Source organism: Bubalus bubalis, chromosome 7 (genome assembly GCF_019923935.1).
Source record: "Bubalus bubalis isolate 160015118507 breed Murrah chromosome 7, NDDB_SH_1, whole genome shotgun sequence".
NCBI lineage: Eukaryota > Metazoa > Chordata > Mammalia > Artiodactyla > Bovidae > Bubalus > Bubalus bubalis.
In genome coordinates, this window is record NC_059163.1 from 27,504,650 (window position 1) to 27,527,274 (window position 22,625).

At 43.0% G+C, this 22,625-nt stretch overlaps 1 protein-coding gene across 2 annotated transcripts in view; it reads right to left on the minus strand.

Moving 5' to 3' along the window:
- Positions 1–1,390: 1,390 nt before the first annotated feature.
- The window catches only part of PARM1 (prostate androgen-regulated mucin-like protein 1), a 127,235-nt gene continuing 106,000 nt past the window's right edge, over positions 1,391–22,625 (minus strand). For both annotated transcript variants that reach the window (XM_006059649.4, XM_006059648.4), the window contains exons 3-4: positions 21,815–21,893; positions 1,391–5,312 (exon numbers count right to left, since the gene is read on the minus strand). In XM_006059649.4, coding sequence (XP_006059711.2) covers positions 5,228–5,312; positions 21,815–21,893 — 164 coding nt within the window. In that variant the 3' untranslated portion in view covers positions 1,391–5,227. The remainder of the gene's footprint in view (positions 5,313–21,814; positions 21,894–22,625) is intronic.

The window sequence follows — 22,625 nt, forward strand, 5'->3', positions numbered from 1 at the left end:
GTGAAGAGTTTTTCATTTGTTGAGCCAATGTTTACTGCTAAGTCTCCACATCCCCTGCCCTTATACACGTTAATGAATATATAGAAGAAATAAGTATTAACCTTTGATATTAATCATGTTGGACCTTAGGCTAAGTAAATTCTTTCCTTAATTAAAACCCACTACACCCTCACCCTATAGGAATGTAACTTTATCTGGTACCTTCGGAAGGTGGCATCTGTTTTAAGAATAATCACCCCTGGAGAAATAAGTGTTGACTGACCGCTGTCACAAGGAGAGGGTCATAAATTGTCAGCAGGCCCCCTGGCCAGAAGATGATGTAACGCCCCTAAGACCTCTGTATACATTTGTATGAAGCACCTGACTTTAATAAAAGTCAGGACTGCTGACCCCGCGTGACTTTTGTATAACATCTCAGTGTATAAAAACAGACTCTGGAAAATAAAGAATTGGGATCAGTTCCTCAAAAGACTGGTCTCCCCATGTCGCTCTCTCTCTCAAATTCTGGCTGAGTCTCCATCTGGAGCGCGGAACCCGCCATGCTTACTAATTATGCCTGGGCTTCTAAGATCCGACTGGGGAGGCCTCAGTGTCTCCTCTCCTTCGGGAGAATGGAAGGACGCCTGCAGCCTACGTAAGTGGTGCAAACTTCTTGTCTTGAAGTTTTATTGGTATCCCACGTAAACCAAGTTACTCAGCCTCTTTTCTCCACTGAATTTTCCTGCTGAGCTATCCTCATTCTATTACTCTTTATATCTTTGATGAATATTTAAATTAAGTCGCCGATGCCATCTCCCCTTCGAATACCCTGGATCAGCTGGGGCAGGACCCCGGCATAAATCCATCATCAAATCAACATGCTCTAGTTTGCAAGAGTATCCCTTTATTTCTTATGTTGTAAGATGCCTGGGCTTTGCTATTGCCATTTTCTTCAGAATTAGAATAGTCTTTGGTTGGCTTCTGGGGGTGGAAATAATATTCTGGATGATTAAAACTGCCTACTATTTCACTGTCAGATAGGATGGGTGTGCTGAGTGTTTTTGAAGGAGAACAAAGCAAGTATCAAATGTATTGCTACCACCTTAATATAACTTATTATATATAACTATTTGTCAAATCAAAGTGTTTCTTTTTACAACTATTTTATAAGGCATGGTGTATAGTTAAGAGTAAAATCACTGCTTGGAAAGTTTCTTCATTTATGATATCCTTCAATTCTGTTTCAAGATCAGAGAGAACTTCCCACTCTGCAGAAAGTATTATTTATTGATGTGGGATAAATTTTCTCTAAGAAGGAGCCATGGCTGCTTAATGCGAGCAGTACCAAGCACAGCAACCAAATGGCTTGAAAAACAAAACATATCAAAATGTGAATCACCACTGTCAGATGCAAGCTTTTAAGAACTTTAATTGATATAATTATCATTAGTATGCAATATGTCTTACAACAAATGTAGATACAATGACATCAAATAGCAAAGAAGTTGCACGTCTTTCCATCTTTAAACGGTGTGAGCTTACCCAAAGAAAGCAATCTGGCATTGGTCTCTTGGATAGCACTATTACCAATATCAACTAGCACTTTAAAATCAAAGTTGAAATGGTACATTCATTTGCCAAAAGAGGTAAAAGGCAAAGAAGGTGAATCAACGTGCAAATTAGCATCTGGCCCAGTTGCAAAATTCATTTCCCAGATGCGAAGGATTGAACCATGCACCCCTGCAAGCAAGACAAAGGGCAAACAGATGATGGTAAACCCAAATCAACTCCACAAAGAACTCAGAAGACTTTGGGGTGGTAAAGGCCAGGTCCACGGCTGTTAGCGCTCAGATATCCACACGTGTTACCCTAACTCAACAGTCTGTGAGACCTGTGTCCTGGGCCATCCTTTCATTCAGGGATGGAAACCATCCTTTGTGGTCCCAGGCAGTCAGGCAGTGGCATTGGGGCACAGCTCAGAGCTCTAACAGCTGTCTGTATGTAGCTACTAGACAGGTGTCATTTAATACATTGAAGTAAAACAACACACCAAACCAGAAACTAAGATCACTTATACATCTACGTAATACTTAAAATGTCTATAAATATTTTTCTCCAGAAACTAAAAACACTGTAGACATAACTTCATTAATCCTCACAACAGATTTGTGAGGTAGCATGGGGTGAGGTCCATAGGACAGCATCACGCCCGCCTAAGAAATGAAGACACAGACGTCCAGGGAGGGCCGGAGCCTTCATCAGGGCCACAGGAAATCAAGGTTGAAGCCCATTCTGTCAGCATTTGTAACCTATATTCTAGAAGGGGCTTCTAGTGTGAGTGACATTCTCTCTAACACTTTCTGACTAGTCCAGTGCCTGGATGGTGTGTGGTTGTTGTAGACCCATTGGAGTCAATTCCCTTGTGTAGAGCTTGAACAGACTCGCTCCCTGAGATAAAGGACGTCACTTATTGGCATATGTTTTGTGTGTGTGTGTGTTGAATGCAGTTATTAACATTGTTGGCCAACTTAAAAACAGAAAAATGCACTTGGAAAAATATTCAAGCCATAGGTATTTTCTACTAACATAACAAGGAGTTCTCGAGTGTTTAGGGGAAGCTGTCACCTTGCCGAATGCATGTGCTGCAGGCCCAGAGCCCTCTCTTTATCATAAAGATCCAGAAGTTCATAAGAGCAACCAACGTATCAAAGCCTCTTGTACAACAGCAGCCTTGGTGAGGAAAACTGCTTGCTGACCCAGTGATTTGTAACTGGTCAGGATTCCCTGGGAAGAGGCCGGTCCCTCTCACCCAGTGTTTTTGACTCAAGCAACATCCAGAAGACCACCTCTCCAAAGGGGCTTCATAGACATTTTGTCAACATATCTGTGTCCGAGTGAAAAGAAAATATATGGAATGTCCTTTGTTTTTGTTGAAGTGTCCTTTGCCAAACCGAAAGCCTATGGGGGGAAGGCTGTGGGTAGGAAAGAGGGATAGTTATTCAGGCCAAGCACTGCTAAAAGGGGGCATGCTTGGTCATTCCTGGCCACTTTCCTGAGAAAGTCCACTTTTTAAAAATTTTCATAATCAGAGATATGAGAATTCCTGGAAGCCTACTTCTCATTCCCTCCTCCTGTTGTAAAATACTTCTGGGGGTTGCTCACTCTCCTTTGGTACCTAGGGAGTTTAGGATTGATTTCTTTCAGAGCCGGGGGTTGGCAGGCTGCAGAAAGTAGCATAGCTCTAATGTTTCTAATACCAGAGAGGTTTAGAACTGCCCGGCAGTGGCCGTTTTCATGCCAGGACTTCGTTGGGTCACAGCAAGTGACAGGATGAGTCCAAGGTCAAGTTTCTGGAAACTAAACAGTCATGGTAGCAGGTCCGAGTTTAGAAATAAAAAATGCAGTTTTACGTTCTGTATGACAGCGTCGGACAAGAGAACACATTTTGAAACAGAACTTAAAGTATATTTTGTACTCCATGAAATCAGACATAAGATGCCAGTTGCTATTACCGGGTGTTTCAGGAGGACAGGGTTAGAGCCGTGAAATAGAGCTATCTAGAAAACACAGAGAAATAAAAAGGCAATCATGCGCAAAAACAGATCATCAAACTAAATACTTTAAATACAATGCCAACAAACTAAATACTTTTTCAGATAAAAATTTAACGAATCATTTCATTTAGTTAAAAGTAAAAACTGTCACTAACCTGGAACGTCTTGTTTTGTCACAATGGGCATTGCAATAAATTAGGGTTTCTCACACTTGGCACTATTGACATTTGTGGCCGGATAACTCTCAGTTGGGGTGGGCTATCTTCTACACTGTGGGATGGTGAGCACATCCATGGCCTCTACCCACTGGGAGCACCAGGGGGTGACACTCAAAAATTATACCAGGTATTTTCAAATGTTCCCAGTGGGGCAGTGGAGTGAAATTACCTGCTGTTGAGAATACAGCTGGAAATGGATGACGGCAAAGACAATCAGTTCTTTCTCAAAATTTGTGACACAGGATTTTAAAACTGTGTACCCAGGGGTGTTCATTTATTAAATGGCAGAATTAGCAAGGTAAGCATTTGGGAAAAATAAATGGATTAATCACGGTATCTATTTCCTATGGAAAAGGCTCACTGAGTAATTGCAGAAAAACTAGAGCTTTTAAAAAATTAAAAAAAAAAAAAGTTTACAGCCATTATCCAACAGACAGTAAGGCAGTGAACCAGTTGCTTTGTGGGTAGAAAGCAAGGATTCTACAGGTTCCTCCATGCAGTGGATGCCTCTGACAGTCACTGGGGGCTGATCCTACCTTCCTTAATGAGGTATTCAATGCATGTTGCCCCTCTTCCCTCCCACCCTCCTCCACAACCCCCCCTCCACAACCCCCCCTCCCCCGTCCGACTCTACACTCACTCCACACACCTCTCCCTTTGTCTCCTACAACTAAACTCATTGCACAGCCTTCTCCTGTGGAACCGCAACTCCACTGAAAGCTTGTGGGCTGGGGTCCCAGCTGCGGATGGCTAGATAACCGGGCATCCTTAGCAGACACAGATGGCCTGGAGGGGCGGCTGGGGGGCTGGCACGCTGAGATCCGACAGCAGTTTACCACTCTGTAGTAGTACTCGGCTGGCTGGTCCCCTCCAAGGCACCTTCTTGCTTTCTCTTTCCCTAATTAGGCATCTAAGAAGCTGGCCTCCAGCTTGCAGAGCCAAGCAGGTATCCGATCAGACACAACCAGATAAACCAAGATTAAAAAGGAATCTGAGAAACCCCTTACCTTCCTTACCTGTAGGGCGAACTCCTCCCAGCACTCATAGCCTTTCCCCTCATCAAGATTTAATGTAATTTCATAAAGAAAAGTTTAAGAAATACCACACACAGAAAGTTCCCCTAAAAGTAACCCCTGACGACACAACTTGATCCATCCCTCTTCCTGGTTCTTCTCTCGGTGGGACCCCCGCTAGGTACAGACGTCACCACTGTGGCATCCAGCCTGGATGGCCCAGGGTTGGCCCATGTCCGCTGCATATCAGACTCCACTCACTTTTAAATAATTTTGTTTTTTGTTTTTTGGTACCAGAAAGGAGAAGTTGTAGCAGCCAGAGGAGAGGGAGGAAGAAAACAAAACAACCAAACCAACAAAACAGGATTGTCGCTCAAGGCGCCTCAGGTACTTGTTATTAATTCTACTGGATAAGCACTGATAAATAAAGACAGTTATTCCTCATCCTGGCCACGTTCTTTTGTTAGGAGTCATCATACAGAGGGTTGTTGTAGTTTCCCCAGGACCCGTAGTCGTGGTCGTCCAAGAGCCTTCCGTAGGAGGAATGCCTGGTGGGAAGGAGAAGAGGCTGTGGTTATTTGAAGTTGCCCATGTTACGGAGAGCCCCGTGCCCTGGGGCCTGAAGGGGAAGGGAAGATGTGATTCTTCACAGGACAAACTCTTGGCAGCAGATCCATCAAGCAGGGAGGCCCCAGTCTGCAAACTCCCTGTAAGTTATGACTGATCCACTGGGAGCCCTACTGGCACCTTCTATTGAGGTCTGCTGGGCCATTGTCTCTCTCATTGACCTCTGGTGCTGGAGAAGGAAGAGGCTCCATTTCCAAGACTACTTAATAAGAAGTAAGGGGAAAGCAAAGGTTGCATTCCTGGCATTTTGGCTTAGGTTCTGGACTTCATTTTCCCTGAAATGATAATGACAGAACCAGACCCACTGATACTCTCACCACCCCCCTGAACTTCATATCATGTTTTATCATCATCTACAGAGTTTTTCTATGTTCCATAGGCATGTGAGCCTCAAAATAAAGCCATGGTCCAGTATTGCTTATCCTTACTTCTTCAATGAGGAAACTAGGGCTCAGAGATGTTAACGGACACACCCAAAGTCACCCAACTGAGCTATGAGTTGAGTCCCTACCTCTGGGATCTGGACCCAGTGCTCTGAACTCAGCTTCTTAGAGTTTGATTAGCACCTGAGTTCAGTGGCAATATGCACTTATCAGGCTTTGCTGGGTCATCCCGGGAACCTGTTCCACAATTAATATTGTTTCTAAAAGACACTGAAATCAGATTATCATTCTTCCATTTAAAACCATTGAGCAGCCCCTCATTCCACACAGAGTAAAAGCCAAAGTCACCACGATAGTTTGTAAAGCCCTACAGGGTCTGGCTCTTGTTATTACCTCTCTGAGCACATTAGCTACTATGCCAGCACCTCTTGCTTTTTCTGCTCATGCCTGACACACGTGCTTCAGGGCCTTTGCACTTACTGTCCCCTCATCTTGGAACATTTTCCCTCCAGCTTTCCACATAGTTCTTTTCATTTCCTTCAAGTCTGCACAAATGTTACCTTCTCAAGGCAGCCTTCCTTAGAAAATCTATTTAAACTTGCAACTCCCATCCCACAGGACTCCCTGCTTAATTTTTCTCATAGTACTCATCACCTTCTAACATACCATATAATTTACTTATTTATACTATTATTGCCTCTCTCCTCTAATTAGACTTCATGTATGGATTATTTGCCTGATTTATTTGTTCTTAACTCTAATTCCAGCACCTAGAAGAGTAAATCCTCAATAAATAGTAAGTCCTCAACAAATGTTTATGGAAGAAACAGTGATTGGAAAAAAAAAAAAATCCTGAAAATTCAATCTGTTCACAAGATGGGAGCTTCCTGGAAAGGATTATGGCATTTTAAGACTAAAACTAATGGCAGGACTGACAGAATATTACAAAATGAGACTCTGGTGCCTCTGAGATTCAGGCTAGCTTGTGAATTTTTACACCTTGCCACTGGAAATCAGGAATGCTATATATATAGTACAGACAAACATACCCCCCTAATTTCTTTCTCACCTAAATATGAAAATTAAACAAAATGAAAATACAGCCCCAGAGGCACAAAAAGCATTTGTTTTATACTTCTCTCTGTTGCTAAAATAATTGCTGTCACTCTTTTAAACTTGCTTATATCTGTCGGTATTTGAGAAGAGATGATCTTGAAAAGAACCAGATTGTTGATGTCCAATCAGAGCCTTTAATTGGATGGTTGAGAAATGGAAGCTATGGAATGAATAAGTAAAAACCTAGGGATTACAAGACTGGTGCATCCTGACTCCTTGTGCTCTAAAGGACAGCAGCCTGCCCACATGACTCCTCTGTCAATGAGATTTCCCAGGCAAGAATACTGGAGTGGGTTGCCATTTCCTCCCCCAGGGGATCTTCCTGACCCTGGGATTCAGCCTGCATCTCCTACATTGGCAGGTGGATTCTTTATCACTGAGTCACCGGGGAAGCCCTTATAAGATTGGCACTGGGCCTAAATTTCAGCATGATTTACTGTGGCAAGCCTGGCCAACAAGTACCCAAAAAACACATTCTCTTATTGATAGAATTCTCCTGCTTCACCTATGCATGGTAATTAAACTTCTCACAGTATTTTTATATCTATCATATAATTTTATTCTCATAAAATATCAGTTGGACCTATAGATGTACATACTAGACTATATTTTTAACCCCATATTTCTTCATCTATAAAATGGAGAAACAAAATAAATTGCATTAGAATTTTTGGGTGGATTAAATGAGGTAATGCATATAAAAGACCTGGCACATAATAAAGGCACAATAAATGTTGGCTAACATTGGTTTTCAATTTTTATTATAATGAAACATATAGGAACTCATGGTAGATCTGCAAAGAATAAAAAAGTTTACTGAGTGAAAACTGAACCTCCTTCACTTTCACCAGGAACTCCTGAAACTACGCCCCAGGCATGGTTATAAAACCAGCTTCTTATATTATAATTAAACAAAATTATTACCACGCTGGAGTTGGGTTAGAGGATTAAAAAATCTTCTGGGCATCAGGTCTTATTGTTTGTGGTTATTGCAGGCAAGACTATTGATCAGAGCTATACCTGAACCTCTTGTGTTGTAAGAGATGTCTACTACTACACACACACACACACACACACACACACACACTAGTAAAATAATGGAAAAAATGCAGCTTTCATTTTTCTTTGTCTTCTCATTTGAATGAACTGTGAGTTGAACAAAAATGAGGAAAGCAATGTAAGAGAGATAAAACGGACTTGGGAATGTACTGAACCTGTAGTACTGTAGTTGCTCAGTCGTGTCCGACTCTTGTGACCCCATGGACTGTAGCCTGTCAGGTTCCCCTGTCCATAGGACTCTCCAGGCAAGAATACTGGAGTGGGTATCTATGCCCTTCTCTAGGGGATCTTCTTGACCCATGGATCAAACCCAGGTCTCCTGCATTGCAGACAGATATTCTACCATCTGAGCCGCCAGAGAAGCCCCACCGAACCCAAAGGGCATGTTTTATTATGAGCCTAAACAAGAAGAATTGGGTGAGCTGGAATTCAAGCCAGGTTTGGATAAATTCTGTAATGCTGCAGAAAGAGGAAGACAAACACATCGTTTTGTGTGTGTATTTGTGTGTGTGTACATGTCTGTGAGATAAGTAGAGTATCATTAATGATCACTTTCAACTAGCTCTCCAGGTCTTAAATCATGACATGTTTTAGATGGAAATGGGGGACTTTTCCAGATTGACATTTGTGGAGCCTGAAGTGGTGAAAAAACTCCCACTCTCAAGATTAGGAAGATGGGGCTTAGCTCCAGGGATCTGAAAGGCTGTTTCTATGATGTCATGGGAGGGCTGCTACTAAAACTAAGGTCAGTTGGTTCTGTACTGCAAGGCGGCTGATCTAATTTCAAACTGAAGAGCCCTCTGTACGAATGACATCATCGTCAGGTCAAGGCAGTTTTGTTTACTCCATTGCTTCATAAAGACCGGCAGGCAGCCAGCACAGCTAAGGATTTCATTTGCTGTGCACTGGCTCCCTTAGATGGTAAACCTCCCGGGGGGCAGATTATGACTTACTTTGCTTCTAATTTTATGAATGTCTGATATGTTGCTCTTAACACAATGATACTTTTATAAATACTTAATGATCACTGCTTAGATCCAGTGTAGCATATAAACAGGACACAGAGAAAATACACAGTTTCCTTGGTCAATACCAGCAGGGATTAGTATGTGCCCAGTCACTTAGTCGCATCCAACTCTGCGACCCCATGGACTGTAGCCTGCCAGGCTCTTCTGTCTATGGAATTTTCCTGGCAAGAATACTAGAGTGGGTTGCCATTTCCTCCTCCAGAGAATCTTCCTGACCCAGAGATTGAACCCACATGTCCTGTGTCTCCTGCCTTGAGGGGGATTGTTTACTACTGGGATTAGTATGGCCTGTGGCAATTTGCACATATACGGAATGTAGAAAAATGGTACTGTTGAGCCTATTTTAGCAGGGCAGGAATAGAGACTTTAGCAGATGCAGACATAGAGACTTGTGGTGGGGGAGGGCGTGGGGAGGAGAGGGGGTATCAAACTGAGACAGTAGAATGTCTGGAAGCTGCTGTATAGCATAGGGAGCTCAGCTCGGTGCTCTGTGATGACTTAGAGAGATGGGATGGGGGGAGGGTGAGGGGGAGGCTCAAGAGGAAGGGGAAGTATGTATACATATAGCTGATTCACTTTGTTGTGCAACAGAAATCAATACAACATTGTAAAGCAATTATACTCAAAAAAAAAAAAAAAAAAAAAAAAAAGGGAACACAGAGGGCCAAAGCCACAGTTTTGCCCTTAAAGATTAGAAGAGGAAAGAAAATTAGAATTTCTCCTATGCAATGACATGGTTTCAAAGCATTCAGCATGAGCTCACAGCCCCTGTAAATCAATGACACTATGCTTCTTGTCATTGTTGTTCTACTGTATCAGATGGTTTAGTTAGCTAAAAACAGAACCCAAGGGGACAAAATGGGATATGATTTATGTGAAGCTCTTGCCTCATTGCTTTCTTCTCAAGTGGCTTTGCTCTAACAAAGCAGCAGTCCCCACTCCCTCTCCCCTCACCCCAATTGGTCAGTGATGCCTTCTTGGTGACAACCGCTAAATGTAGTGGTGATGCTTGTGGTTTGAAGCCTTTCCCACAACAGTGAAAACATACCTATTTTAAGATAGCTATAGCATCAGTACTTAATGGAACTCAATGGTCTTTGAGAATGAATGAGGTGTTTACCTTTATTCTTTGTCGAGACAAACATATTTTACAAAACACCTTCTCCTTTATAAGGGTGAGCTCCAGGTCTCCAGCAAGTCTACAACTTTGCTTATTACTATTCCTCCTAAGGTCCTCTTGTCCCTAGTTAAGTGTATCTTGCCATTCAATCATTGGGGCTTATTCCCTGCTAAAAAGGAGAGTTATAAATATGAATAAGATATGGCTTAGTGCTGGGAGAACATAACTGAACTTGCAGCTCATTAGCCATCAGCCATTAAGCTTTAGACTCGCACCATCCATTAGCAAAGCCAGTTTGTGTAGCTGTCACTGCCTCCTTTGTTTATGTCTGTGGCTTTTTTTTTTTCTTTCTGATTCTCATTTCCCTGCCTGGCTTCTTTCACTTATTCATTGAAAAGTTGCCATTGATCAGGCCTTATTCTGGGGCCTTATTCCAGGCTATTCTAGTGAACTAAGAGACAGAAATTCCTGTCCTAAGGGAGCTTACATTCCAGTGGGAGCATCCCTTAGAAGAAATGAAGTAACTCTCATGGTTAACAAAAGAGTCCAAAATGCAGTACTTGGGTGCAATCTCAAAAATGATAGAATGATCTTGGTTCCTTTCCAAGGCAAACCATTCAACATCACAATAATCCAAGTCTTTGTCCCAACCACGGATGCTGAAGAAGCTGAAGTTGACTAGTTCTATGAAGACCTACAAAACCTTCTAGAACTAACACCAAAAATGATCTCCTTTTCATCATAAGGGATTGGAATGCAAAAGTAGGAAGTCAAGAGACACCTGGAAAAACAGGAAAGTTTGGCCTTGCAGTGCAAAATGAAGCAGGGCAAAGGCTAACAGAGATTCATCAAGATAACATGCTGGGCATAGAAAACACTCTCTTCCCAAAAACATAAGTGATGGCTCTACACATAGACATCACCAAATGGTCAATACAGAAATCAGATTAATTACATTTGTAGCCGAAGATAGAGAAATTCTATACAGTCAGCAAAAACAAGACTGAGAGCTGAGTGCCACACTGTTTTGCTACACAAAACTGGCTCAGATCATGAACTCCTTCTTGCAAAATTCAGACTTAAATTGAAGAAAGGAGGAAAAACCACTAGGCCATTCAAGTATGACCTAAATCAAATCCTTATGATTATACAATGGAGGTGATGAACAGATTTAAGGGATTACATCTGATACACTGAGTGCCTGAAGAACCATGGACAGATGGTCATAACATTGTACAGGAGGCAGTCACCAAAGCCATCCCAAAGAAAAAGAAATGCAAGAAAGCAAAGTCGTTGTCTGAGGAGGCTTGCAAATAGCTGAGGAAAGAAGAGAAGTAAAGAGCAAGGAAGAAAGGGAAAAATATATAAAACTGAATTGCCGAGTTCAGTTCCAGAATATAGCAAGGAGAGGTAAGAAAGTCTTCTGAAACGAACAATGCAAAGAAATAGAGGAAAACAACAGAATGGGAAAGACTAGAGATCTTTCAAGAAAATTGGAGATCAAGGGAACGTTTCATGCAAAGATCCTTTATTGGATAGAAATAGTATGGACCTAACAGAAGCAGAACAAATTAAGTACAGGTGGCAATTATACACAGAATAACTGCACAAAAAAGATCTTAATGACCCACAAAATCATGATAATGTGATCACTCACCTAAAGCCAGACATTCTGGACCTTAGGAAGTGGGCCTTAGGAAGCATTACTAGGAACAAAGCTAGTGGAGGTGATGGAATTTCAGCTGAGCTATTTAAAATCCTAAAAGATGATGCAGCTAAACTGCTGCACTCAATATGTCAGCAAATTTGAAAAACTCAGTAGTTGCCACAGGACTGGAAAAGGTCAGTTTTCATTCTAATCCCATAGAAGGGCAATGCCAAAGAATGTTCAAACTACTGTGCACTTGTGCTCATTTCACATGCTAGCAAGGTTTTGCTAAAAATCCTTCTAGGTAGGCTTCAGCAGTATGTGAACTGAGAACTTCCAGATATACAAGCTGGGTTTAGAAAAGGCAGAGTAACCAGAGATCAAATTGCCAACATTCACTGGGTCATTGAGAAAGCAAGAGAATTCCAGAAAAACATCTACTTCTTTAGTGACTATGCTAAAGCTTTTGACTATGTGGATTGCAGCAAACTGTAGAAAATTCTTAAACAGATGGGAACACCAGACCACCTTACTGTCTCCTGGAAACCTATATGTGGGTCAAGAAGCAACAGTTAGAACTGGACATAGAACAACTGACTGATTCAAAATCGGGGAAGGAGTACAACAAGGCTGTAGATTGTCACCCTTTTTATTTAACATCTATGCAGAGTACATAATGCAAAATGCACAGCTGGATGACTCACAAGCTGGAATAAAGACTGCTGGGATAAATATCAACAACCTCAGATAAGCATATGATACCACTCTAATCGTAGAAAGTGAAAAGGAACTAAACAGCCTCTTGATGAAAGTGAAAGAGGAGAGGGGAAAAAGTTGGCTTGAAACTCAACATTAAAAAAACTAAGATCATGGCATCCTGTCCCATCACTTCATGGCAAATAGATGGGGAAAAAATGGAAGCAGTGGCAGATTTTACTTTATCGGGCTCCAAAATCACTGTGGAGCCTGTAGCCATGAAATTAAATATTTGCTCCTTGGAAGGAAAGCTATGACAAATCTAGACAGCATTTTAAAACACAGAGACATTATTTTGCCAACAAAGGTCCAAATACTCAGTTCAGTTGCTCTGTCATGTCCGACTTGTTGTGACCCCATGGACTGCAGCATGCCAGGCCTCTCTGTCCACCACCAACTCCCGGAGTTTACTCAAACTCATGCCCATTGAGTCGGTGATGCCATCCAACCATCTCATCCTCTGTCATCCCCTTCTCCTCCTGCCTTCAATCTTTCCCAGAATCAGGGCCTTTTCAAATGAGTCAGCTCTTCACATTAGGTGGCCAAAGTATTGGAGTTTCAGTTTCAACATCAGTCTTTCCAATGAACTTTCAGGACTGATTTCCTTTAGGATGGACTGGTTGGATCTCCTTGCAGTCCAAGGGACTCTCAAGAGTCTTCTCCAACAACACAGTTCAAAAGCATCAATTCTTCGGCACTCAGCTTTCTTTATAGTACAACTCTCACATCCATACATGACCACTGGAAAGACCATAGCCTTGACTAGATGGACCTTTGTTGGCAAAGTAACGTCTCTGCTTTTTAATATGCTATCTAGGTTGGTCATAGCTTTCCTTCCAAGGAGCAAGCATCTTCTAATTTCATGGCTGCAGCCACCATCTGCAGTGATTTTGGAGCCCCCCCAAAATTGTGCTGTAAAGCACAAGGATCTCTGTCACTGTTTGCATTGTTTCCCATCTATTTGCCATGAAGTGATGGGACCAGATGCCATGATCTTAGTTTTCTGAATGTTGAGTTTCAAGCCAACTTTTTCACTCTCCTCTTTCACTTTCATCAAGAAGCTCTTTAGTTCCTCTTCACTTTCTGCCATAAGGGTGGTGTCATCTGCATATCTGAGGTTATTGATCTTCTCCTGGCAATCTTGATTCCAGCTCGTGCTTCATTCAGCCCTACCTTTCTCATGATGTACTCTGCATATAAGTTAAATAAGCAGGGTGACAATATACAGCCTTGATGTTCTCCTTTCCCAATTTGGAACCAGTCCGTTGTTCCATGTCCAGTTCTAACTGTTGCTTCCTGATCTGCATACAGATTTCTCAGGAGGCAGGTCAGGTGGTCTGGTATTCCCATCTCTTTCAGAATTTTCCACAGTTTATTGTGATCCACACAGTCAAACACTTTGGCATAGTCAATAAAGCGAAAGTAGATTTTTTCTGGAACTCTCTTGCTTTTTTGATGATCCAACAGATGTTGGCAATTTGATCTCTGGTTCCTCTACCTTTTCTTAACCCAGCTTGAACATCTGGAAGTTCATGGTTCACGTACTGCTGAAGACTAGCTTGGAGAATTTTGAGCATTACTTTGCTAGTGTGTGAGATGAGTGCAATTATGCAATAGTTTGAGCATTCTTTGGCATTGCCTTTCTTTGGGATTGAAATGAAAACTGGCCTTTTCCAGTCCTGTGGCCACTGCTGAGTTTTCCAAATTTGCTGGTATATTGAGTGCAGCACTTTCACAGCATCATCATTTGAAATAGCTCAACTGGAATTCTATCACATCCACTAGCTTTGTTCATAGTGATGTTTCCTAGGGCCCACTTGACTTTGCATTCCAGGATGTCTGGCTCTAGGTGAGTGATCACACCATCGTTATTATCTGGGTCATGAAGATCTTTTTTGTATAGTTCTTCTGTGTATTCTTGCCACCTCTTCTTAATATCTTCTGCTTCTTTTAGGTCCATACCATTTCTGTCCTTTATTGTGCCCATCTTTGCATGAAATGTTCCCTTGATATCTCTAATTTTCTTGAAGAGATCTCTAGTCTTCCCCATTCTATTGTTTTCCTCTATTTCTTTGCACTGATCACTGAGGAAGGCTTTCTTATCTCTCCTTGCTATTCTTTGGAACTCTGTATTCAAATGGGTATATCTTTCCTTTTCTCCTTTGCTTTTCGCTTCTCTTCTTTTCACAACTATTTGTAAGGCCTCCTCAGACAACCATATATACACTACCATGTGCCAAATAGATAGCTAGTGGGAAGCTGCTTTAAAGTGCAGGGATCTCTGCTCCATGCTCTGTGATGACCAGAGAGGTGGGGGTGGGTGTCCAAGAGAGAGGGGATATATGTATACATATAGCTGATAGTTATACAGCAGAAACTAACACAACATTGTAAAGCAATTATGCTTGAATTAAAAAAAAAGTGAACCAAACACCTCTAGTCAGAGATCAGCATGTTCATAAAAACAGAGGCATGAAACAATAGAAGATCATACCCGGGAAACGTTAGAGCCCAGTGTTTTTAGAGTGTTGGGAGGTGAAAGTAGAGTGAGGTTACTTAAAGTCTGGTCCTTGGACCAGCAGCTTTGGCATCACTCGTGAACTGTTGAGAGCTGCCAGTGTACGGGTCCCACCCTGACACACAGTCGGAACCTAAGGAGCTGAGACCCAGGAAACTGTGTTTTCAATAAGCTTGCCCATTGGCTCTCATGCACGTTGAAATTTGAGAACCACTGAGTTAGAGAATCAAGTCAACTAGACCTACAGAATGCCAAAAGCTGGTCTGAAAAGACCAGTGTGTAGCAAACAAACCCCAGAAGATCTTAGACATCATGATTGGCTCCTTGTGGGCCTGCTTTTTAAATCTAATAACAGCCAGGAGGAATACAGTTTGTAGAAAATGTCATCACCAGAAGACTTAAAGTAAAACAGGTTACTTCTAACCAGATGTCTTAGAAGCCAGACCCTGTTGTGTCTACAAATCAAGATCACAGTTATTTTTGTGACGGGAACAGCCCGTGTTGTCTGTCTGGGTTACCAGCACACCTAATTACAGCAGCATCCGCAGTACTATGACAGATACAGTCTCCTGCCCGGGAGATTATCCCGTGGCTGAACAGTTTTGAGCCAATTTAAACAAAAACAAAATCGACTTACCTCATTCTTCAATCATCATTAATTAAAGACACCCTTCTGCTAGAGGCAGGCAGGGCTTTTGCTTTCTTTTAAAGTTGCAAACAAGCCCTGGAATAAAGACTTCGCAGAGAGAGTTTCTATTAATGCAGCACGAGGATGCCACTCCACAGGCATTTAGACAAAGCCCCACTGAAATTGCCAGGATGGGACATGGAAGTCGTCACATCAACATGTGATTAGAAAACTGAGCTGCTGTGCCATCTTCCTCCTCCTCTCCTCTCTGCTCTCCTTTGGATCCCTGATGCCTAGAGAAAGGGGCAGTTGGTGGCTACCATTTTACTTAGCAACTAAGCAGGAAGCACGTGATGACGATTGCAAGGATGACAGTATTGAGCCTACCATGGCCTTCACTTCAACCCTGGGGCCTGAATGTTTGTCTGTATCATAATTTAATCCTCATAACAAGCCTGAGTTAGGTATTCGTGTTCTAGTCCCCTTTCATAAGGGAAGAAGCTGAGCACAGAGGGATTAGTAAACTTGCCTTAGAGTCCGTGTTCTTAACCACCATGTAATACAGTCTTTTCAGGTTGCCTATATTCATTCCTCCATTTCCTCTACAAGACAACCTTGAAAGATAGGTGTTATCAGCTCTATGTTTTCAGGTGAAGAAATGAAGGATCAGGGAGATTATAATTTGCCCAAGGCCACCTAAATAGTAAGTAGAAGGGTCAGGATCGAACCTGATTGCAAAGCCCATGTTCCTCCTTCCACTCCATACTCCTGCCGGCTACAATGCATGGGCGGATAGTAGTAAAGAGAGTTGGAAGGTTCTGGGCTGTTCATTTTTATTAGCTGAATCTAAACATGGCTTAGGTTACAGAGAGATGAGGTCCTCCAGACAGGAGATAATGAGACAAAACTAGGTGTCACAGATCCCTAAAGAGCAGAGTGTGAAAACGGATGGCTGATCAGTTACCCAACATCTTCAGAGGGAGTTAGAATTTGGCAAAGAGGTGAAACTCTCAAGCCACTGTTTCGCAGAGCTTTCCAGGAGGAAGAGGCCCTTTTTCTGTTGATGAGCCTGCCCTTTCAAATAGACTCTTCTTCTGCATTGGCCCGGAAATTAGCTGGGCCAGGCTATAGCCCAGGCCAGACGCTAATGGCTCCCCCAAGGGCTGTGATTTCAGTCACCTGCTGCTCTGGCTAAGTGAGCTGAAAAACCACAGACAACATACTTCTTATCATTTTACTGTTCTCAGAAATCTGGGACAATAGGAATGGAAGAAATTCCAGCCAAGGCCAAACTTAATCTTAGGTACGCGTAAACACACACATGCATGTATGCACACTTGACAACGGAGCCAAATGTATTTTTGATGAACGATTAGTGCGTGTGCTAAGTCGCTTCAGTTGTGTCCAACCCTGTGTGACCCTATGGACAGTGGCCCACCAGGCTCCTCTATCTGTGGGATTCTCCAGACAAGCATACTGGAGTGGGTTGCCATTTCCCCCTCCAGGGGTTCTGCCTGGCCCAGTGATCGAACCTGTGTCTCCCGCATTGACAGGCGGGTTCTTCACCACTAGTGCCACCTGGGAAGCCTCTTAATGATTAGTGGGGCTTTCCAAGAATCTGGCAGAGTGACACTTGAAGGGGTTTTAGCACAACCTTAAGATTTATGAGTGCTATTAACCTCCTTATGTTATCAATTTTCCAAAATAATTAACATAGCAGCAGAAAGGGGTTTTCCTTAGGGGGTTTCCAAACGGGTCTGATCACTTTATCCATCCTTAAGTTTGTAGTGCCAAAAATAATGAACAATCTTATACTCACACCACTGGGGCCCTTTCTACTTTAAGAGGAGGATCTACACAATGGGGAAGAGAAACAACGACTAGTTCCTTTCGGTCATGCACTGAATTTATTATGTGGAGAAAACGTGGAGAAAAAAAAATATCTTAAATTTTTAAAATAAAATGTTATACAATGTTAATCAGCACTCATTAGAACCAATTTTAATGGCCCGCTAACTTTTCCAAACGCATTAAGTTCTGAGATGGCAGAACTGTGTCTTATCACTGATATGACACCCCAGGGTTTAAAAGAGTGCCTGGCACATGGCTAACGCTCAGTAACTATCTATGGAGCAACCCTCTTACTGGGGTTCCTTCCAGTAACTTTGATCATGACGACAGAGATGGTGGTGGTGGTGGCAGAACTATGTACTTGGGAAGCAGCATCCATCTTCCTCCAAATGATGCTATCAAATTGTTAAAGCTACTGTCCTCATCTTAAAGGGGCTTCCCTGGTGGCTCAGTTGGTAAAGAATCCGCCTGCAATGCAGGAGACCCAGGTTTGGTCCCTGGGTTGGGAAGATCCCCTGGGGAAGGGAACGGCTACCCACTCCAGTATTCTTGCCTAGAGAATCCCATGAACAGAGGAGCCTGGCAGGCTCCATGGGGTCGCAAGAGTCAGCTACGACTTAGTGACTAAACCACCACATCATCTTAAAGAGGAGGGACGTCAGGGTTAGTGAATCTCTGTTACATGCCACGGTGATGGTATTAATAGAACCTGCTAGAAAATGCGAGGGCTGGGACAGAAACTGACATCCCCCTGATCCCCAGTGGAATCTCAATTTTTAGTCACTGTTTTAGTCTGCCTGTCTGTGGTCAGTGGGACGCTTCAGGTGGTGAACTTGAATTCTTGCCTGGGGTCAAGAACAACAGCCCTGAGGTTATTTCAACATTATTTTTGTGTGGAGAGAGGGAAATGTTTCTATTTTGTACCACCACACCCACAGTGTGGGTGTTCCTTTTGGTGACAGAGCCCTTTGGAACTCACCATTGGTGATTCCAAAATGACTCCAAAGTTTCTCTGTAAGTTCCTTTTTTTGAATTCCACCCTGAATCTCCCAAACACAAAGAGAAACTCTGTTACAAAGAGGGAATGAGGTACCCAGAAAGGTTCATAAAAGCCAATATAACTCGTAATTAAAATGCAGTGTTTCTACGGTGATAAACTAGTAATTAAGCCAGGCGGAAAAGGGTAACACTGAGTAAGATATAATTCATAAAACTGTTTGATGCTCAAGGAAATACAGACTTAATGAAGAGAAAGATAAATAAAAAAAAAAAATCTGAAGACCCCCGAAACCTTTCATAAAGGCTTTAGACACAGATAATGCTGACACTTTAATTCCAGTTTCTCTTTGAAATGTTTCTTTTCCTGTTCATTGTACCTGAGATAAGGGTGATATTACAAGGCACTCTGATACTTGACACCGTCATTAGATTGATTTGGTTCATGTGTAGAACAAAAGATGGAGATAAAAGGGGAGTGGGGGGGAGGGCTCCCCTGTGGGCACTGGGCTGGGCTGGGGTGACTGGAAGAGATGGGAGGCAGCAGAGGGGAGGTGTGGTTACAGATGAGACACTAAATATATGAGCTCTGTGTGGGCAACCAGACGTGCCCCTTGAGAAAGAAGCACAGCAGTGATGAAAAAAAAAACCAAAAACCAGGAGCACACCTGTGTGCACCACTGTGCCTGTGTGCTTGCGTGTTCTTACATTTGGTTGTTCATTTACTCAGTGTATGAAGCATCTTCTTTGTGCCAGCAAAATGCTCACAGATGAAGCCAGGATCCTCACGCAGCTTACAGTTTTGTGGGGAAAAGAGACAATAGACACTCAAACAAACATAAAAAAACAAGTGAAATCATAGATAGTGATTATCGCCAGGATGAAATTAACTGAGACACTAGGAGAAGAAATAACAAGGGCACCAAACCAAGAGGAGGAACCTCTCCTAGAGGATGTCACTTGAAAGCCGTGTATGAGGAAGAACTAGAAGAAAAGCATTTCAGGGAGAGGGTCCAACAAGACAAATGCTACTGATGAACCCATTTGCTGGGCAGGGATAGACGGAGATGAGAAGAATGGACACGCGGGTGCAGGCAGGGAAGGAGAGGATGGGACAAACTGAGAAAGTAGCACTGACACATATACACACTATTGTGTGTAAAAAGAGATAACCGCTGGGAAGCTGCTATGTAACACAAGGAGCTCAGCCCAGTGCTCTGTGATGACCTAGAGGGGTGGGATGGCAGTGGGGTGGGAGAGAGGCTCCAGAGGGAGGGAATATATGTATACATAGGCTGAGCACCTAAGAATTGATGCTTTCGGACTGGAGCTGGAGAAGACTCGAGAGTCCCTTGGACTGAAAGGAGATCAAATCAGTCAATCCTAAAGGAAATTAACCCTGAATATCACTGGAAGGACTGATGCTGAAGCCTAAGCTCCAATACTTTGGCCACCTGATGCGAAGAGCTGACTCACTGGAAAAGACCCTGATGCTGGGAAAGATTGAAGGCTGGAGGAGAAGGGGACAACAGAGGATGAGATGGTTGGATGGCATCACTAACTCAATGGACATGAGTTTGAGTAAACTCCAGGAGTTGGTCATGGGCAGGGCTGCCTGGCATGCTGGAGACCATGAGGTGGCAAAGAGTTGGATATGACTTAGAGACTGAAGAACAATAGCTAATTCATGTTGCCACAGAGTAGAAACTAACACAAGATTGTAAAGCGATTATACTCCAATAAAAAAGCCAGTCTCTCTCTCTCTCTCTCTCTCTCTCTCTCTCACACACACACACACACACACAAGAACCAAGGACCTGGAGAGTCAAGGAACCTAGCGTATCCTAAAAATTGGATAGAAAGCCAGTGTGACTGCAGCTCGCTGGTTAGCAGGGAGAGAAATGTGTGATGAGCAAGAAGGCATGGGCAGGGTGCGTCCATGAAGAAAACCAGGACAAGCTGAAGAGTCAATTGAATTCTAGGGGTGAGGGGGAGGCCACTGGGGGTGTCTGAGGGAGGGAATGACAGGTCAGAGGAGATTCTGACCTGATTCTAACCAGGCCCCGGCTGTTGGGAGGATAATGTGCTGGGGGTCAGGGACCAGCTGTGCTCACCGCAGTGGCACGTGTCCTCCTGTTCCTGTTACAGGCACTGCACAGACTGGTGAAGCAGAGTGCTGCTTGCCTTTTGGCATCTAACAGCTGGCAGGACATGCAGTGTGAAAAATGTGGTCTTTGAGAGTTTGGGATTTTACAGAGTGCTAATAGGGGCTTCCGAGGTGGTGCTGGTGGTAAAGAACCTGCCTGCCAATGTAGGAGGCATAAGCGATGTGGGTTTGATCCCTGGGTCGGGAAAATCCCCTCAAAGAGAAAATGCAATTCTCTCCAGTATTCTTGCCTGGAGAATCCCATGGACAGAGGAGCCTGGGCAGGCTACAGTCCATGGGGTCGCAAAGAGTTGGACATGACTGAAGTGACTTAACACTCCTACAGACAACAAAAGTGGGAGACTCACAGAGTACTACAACTTTCTCTTTGGTTTTTGTTGTTGTTTAGTTGCCAAGTCTGTCCTACTCTTTGTGACCCTATGAACTGTAGCCCACCAGGCTCCTCAGTCCATGGGATTTCCTAGGCAAGAATACTGGAGTGGGTTTCCATTTCCTTCTCCAGGGGATCTTCTCGGACTGGGGATCAAAGCCATGTCTCCTGCTTTGGCAGGCAGATTCTTTACCACTGAGTGACTCTTTTCATAAGAGACAGGCTACTTTAAAACCCAAAATATAAGAATAAAATCTCAGGGGGAAAAAGAAAAACCAGTTTGATAGGAAACACTATACCATCCTTGTATTTTCAACATTTTGATTTAGAAGCAGTGAGAACCTCCTTCCAGGCTGGGTACACACCTCCACAGCAGTGTTCAGAGCATCAATTTTTAGGAACCATCAAGCCCCCCCACCCCACTTCTCTTCCATTTCACAGGTAAGACAAGGTGGGTTTAGGAGGCAGGTGACTTTCTCAGGGTGATGATGTGATTTAAGGGCAGAGGACCAAGGCCCCAGTCTCCTGACTCTGGGTTCATTCTCCTTCCATTACATCATCATGCTGTATATTTGCTGATTTCTTCTGCTTTGCCAGCTTTCAGATACCGTCCCATCTATTCCTGTCCAGGGTGCAAGCTGCTGGCCATTTTCACTTCCCTGCCAAGATTTCTGAGAGCTAAGACACTTATCAAGAAACAAGTACTCAGCAAAACAGCGCTCAGCCTGGAGCCTGACAAATTGGAATTCCATTCTTTATGAAGAAGAAGAAGGTGTGTCTTACCTGATCTTCAGATACGCTGCAACTCCAAACACCAGTAACACCACAGCAATGACCGTCACCGTGATGGCGGCGATGCTGCCTGGGAAAGAGCAAAGCACAGCAAGAAGGTGAAGGGAGGGTGCTCATTTCAGATCTTTCTGCAACAAACCCCAGGGGATTCATTCTGTTATCAAAACACTTCTCAGGTTAGGCTAAGTTGAGTAAATGGTCACTATTTATTAAGACCTTCTGGGTGACCTGGAGTTCAGAAAACAGGCCACAGTAATATTTGATTATCTTTTTAAGAATACCACCAATCTGTTGCCACTGCTGCTGCTGTTTGCAGGCAAAGTGGATTTAAAATCTCCTGAAGTCCCATTTTCTTCTTTAGTTCATTTTAGCTTGTCTTTCTAGCACTCGCAAGATATTGGAAGAGCTAGGATGCTTAATCAAAGATCATGACAAGATGATGCAATTGATGTTTTAATAAACCAGAGCCACACAGCTACATCAGTGTCCAGTTCAAAAGGGTCATCTTGGTAGGAAATGTGCTAATTTTAATGACGCCATCAAATCAAAGCATTAAAAAAAAAACAAACCCCACAGCTTTCATTCTTGGTAAATCTGATTTTGTAGAGGATAAAGTCAGGTTTGATATATAAAATAAGGTCAAGTCTGTTAGGTAACACTATTTTTTGCTTGTAGAAATAACCAGGTACAGTTATAAAGTAACATGAATGTTTTATTGTGTAGTTTAGAATCTGGCTCCAAAGGCAACTATTAGGGCAACTTAAACAAAACAAAACAAAACAAAACCCTTTGAGCATGTAAC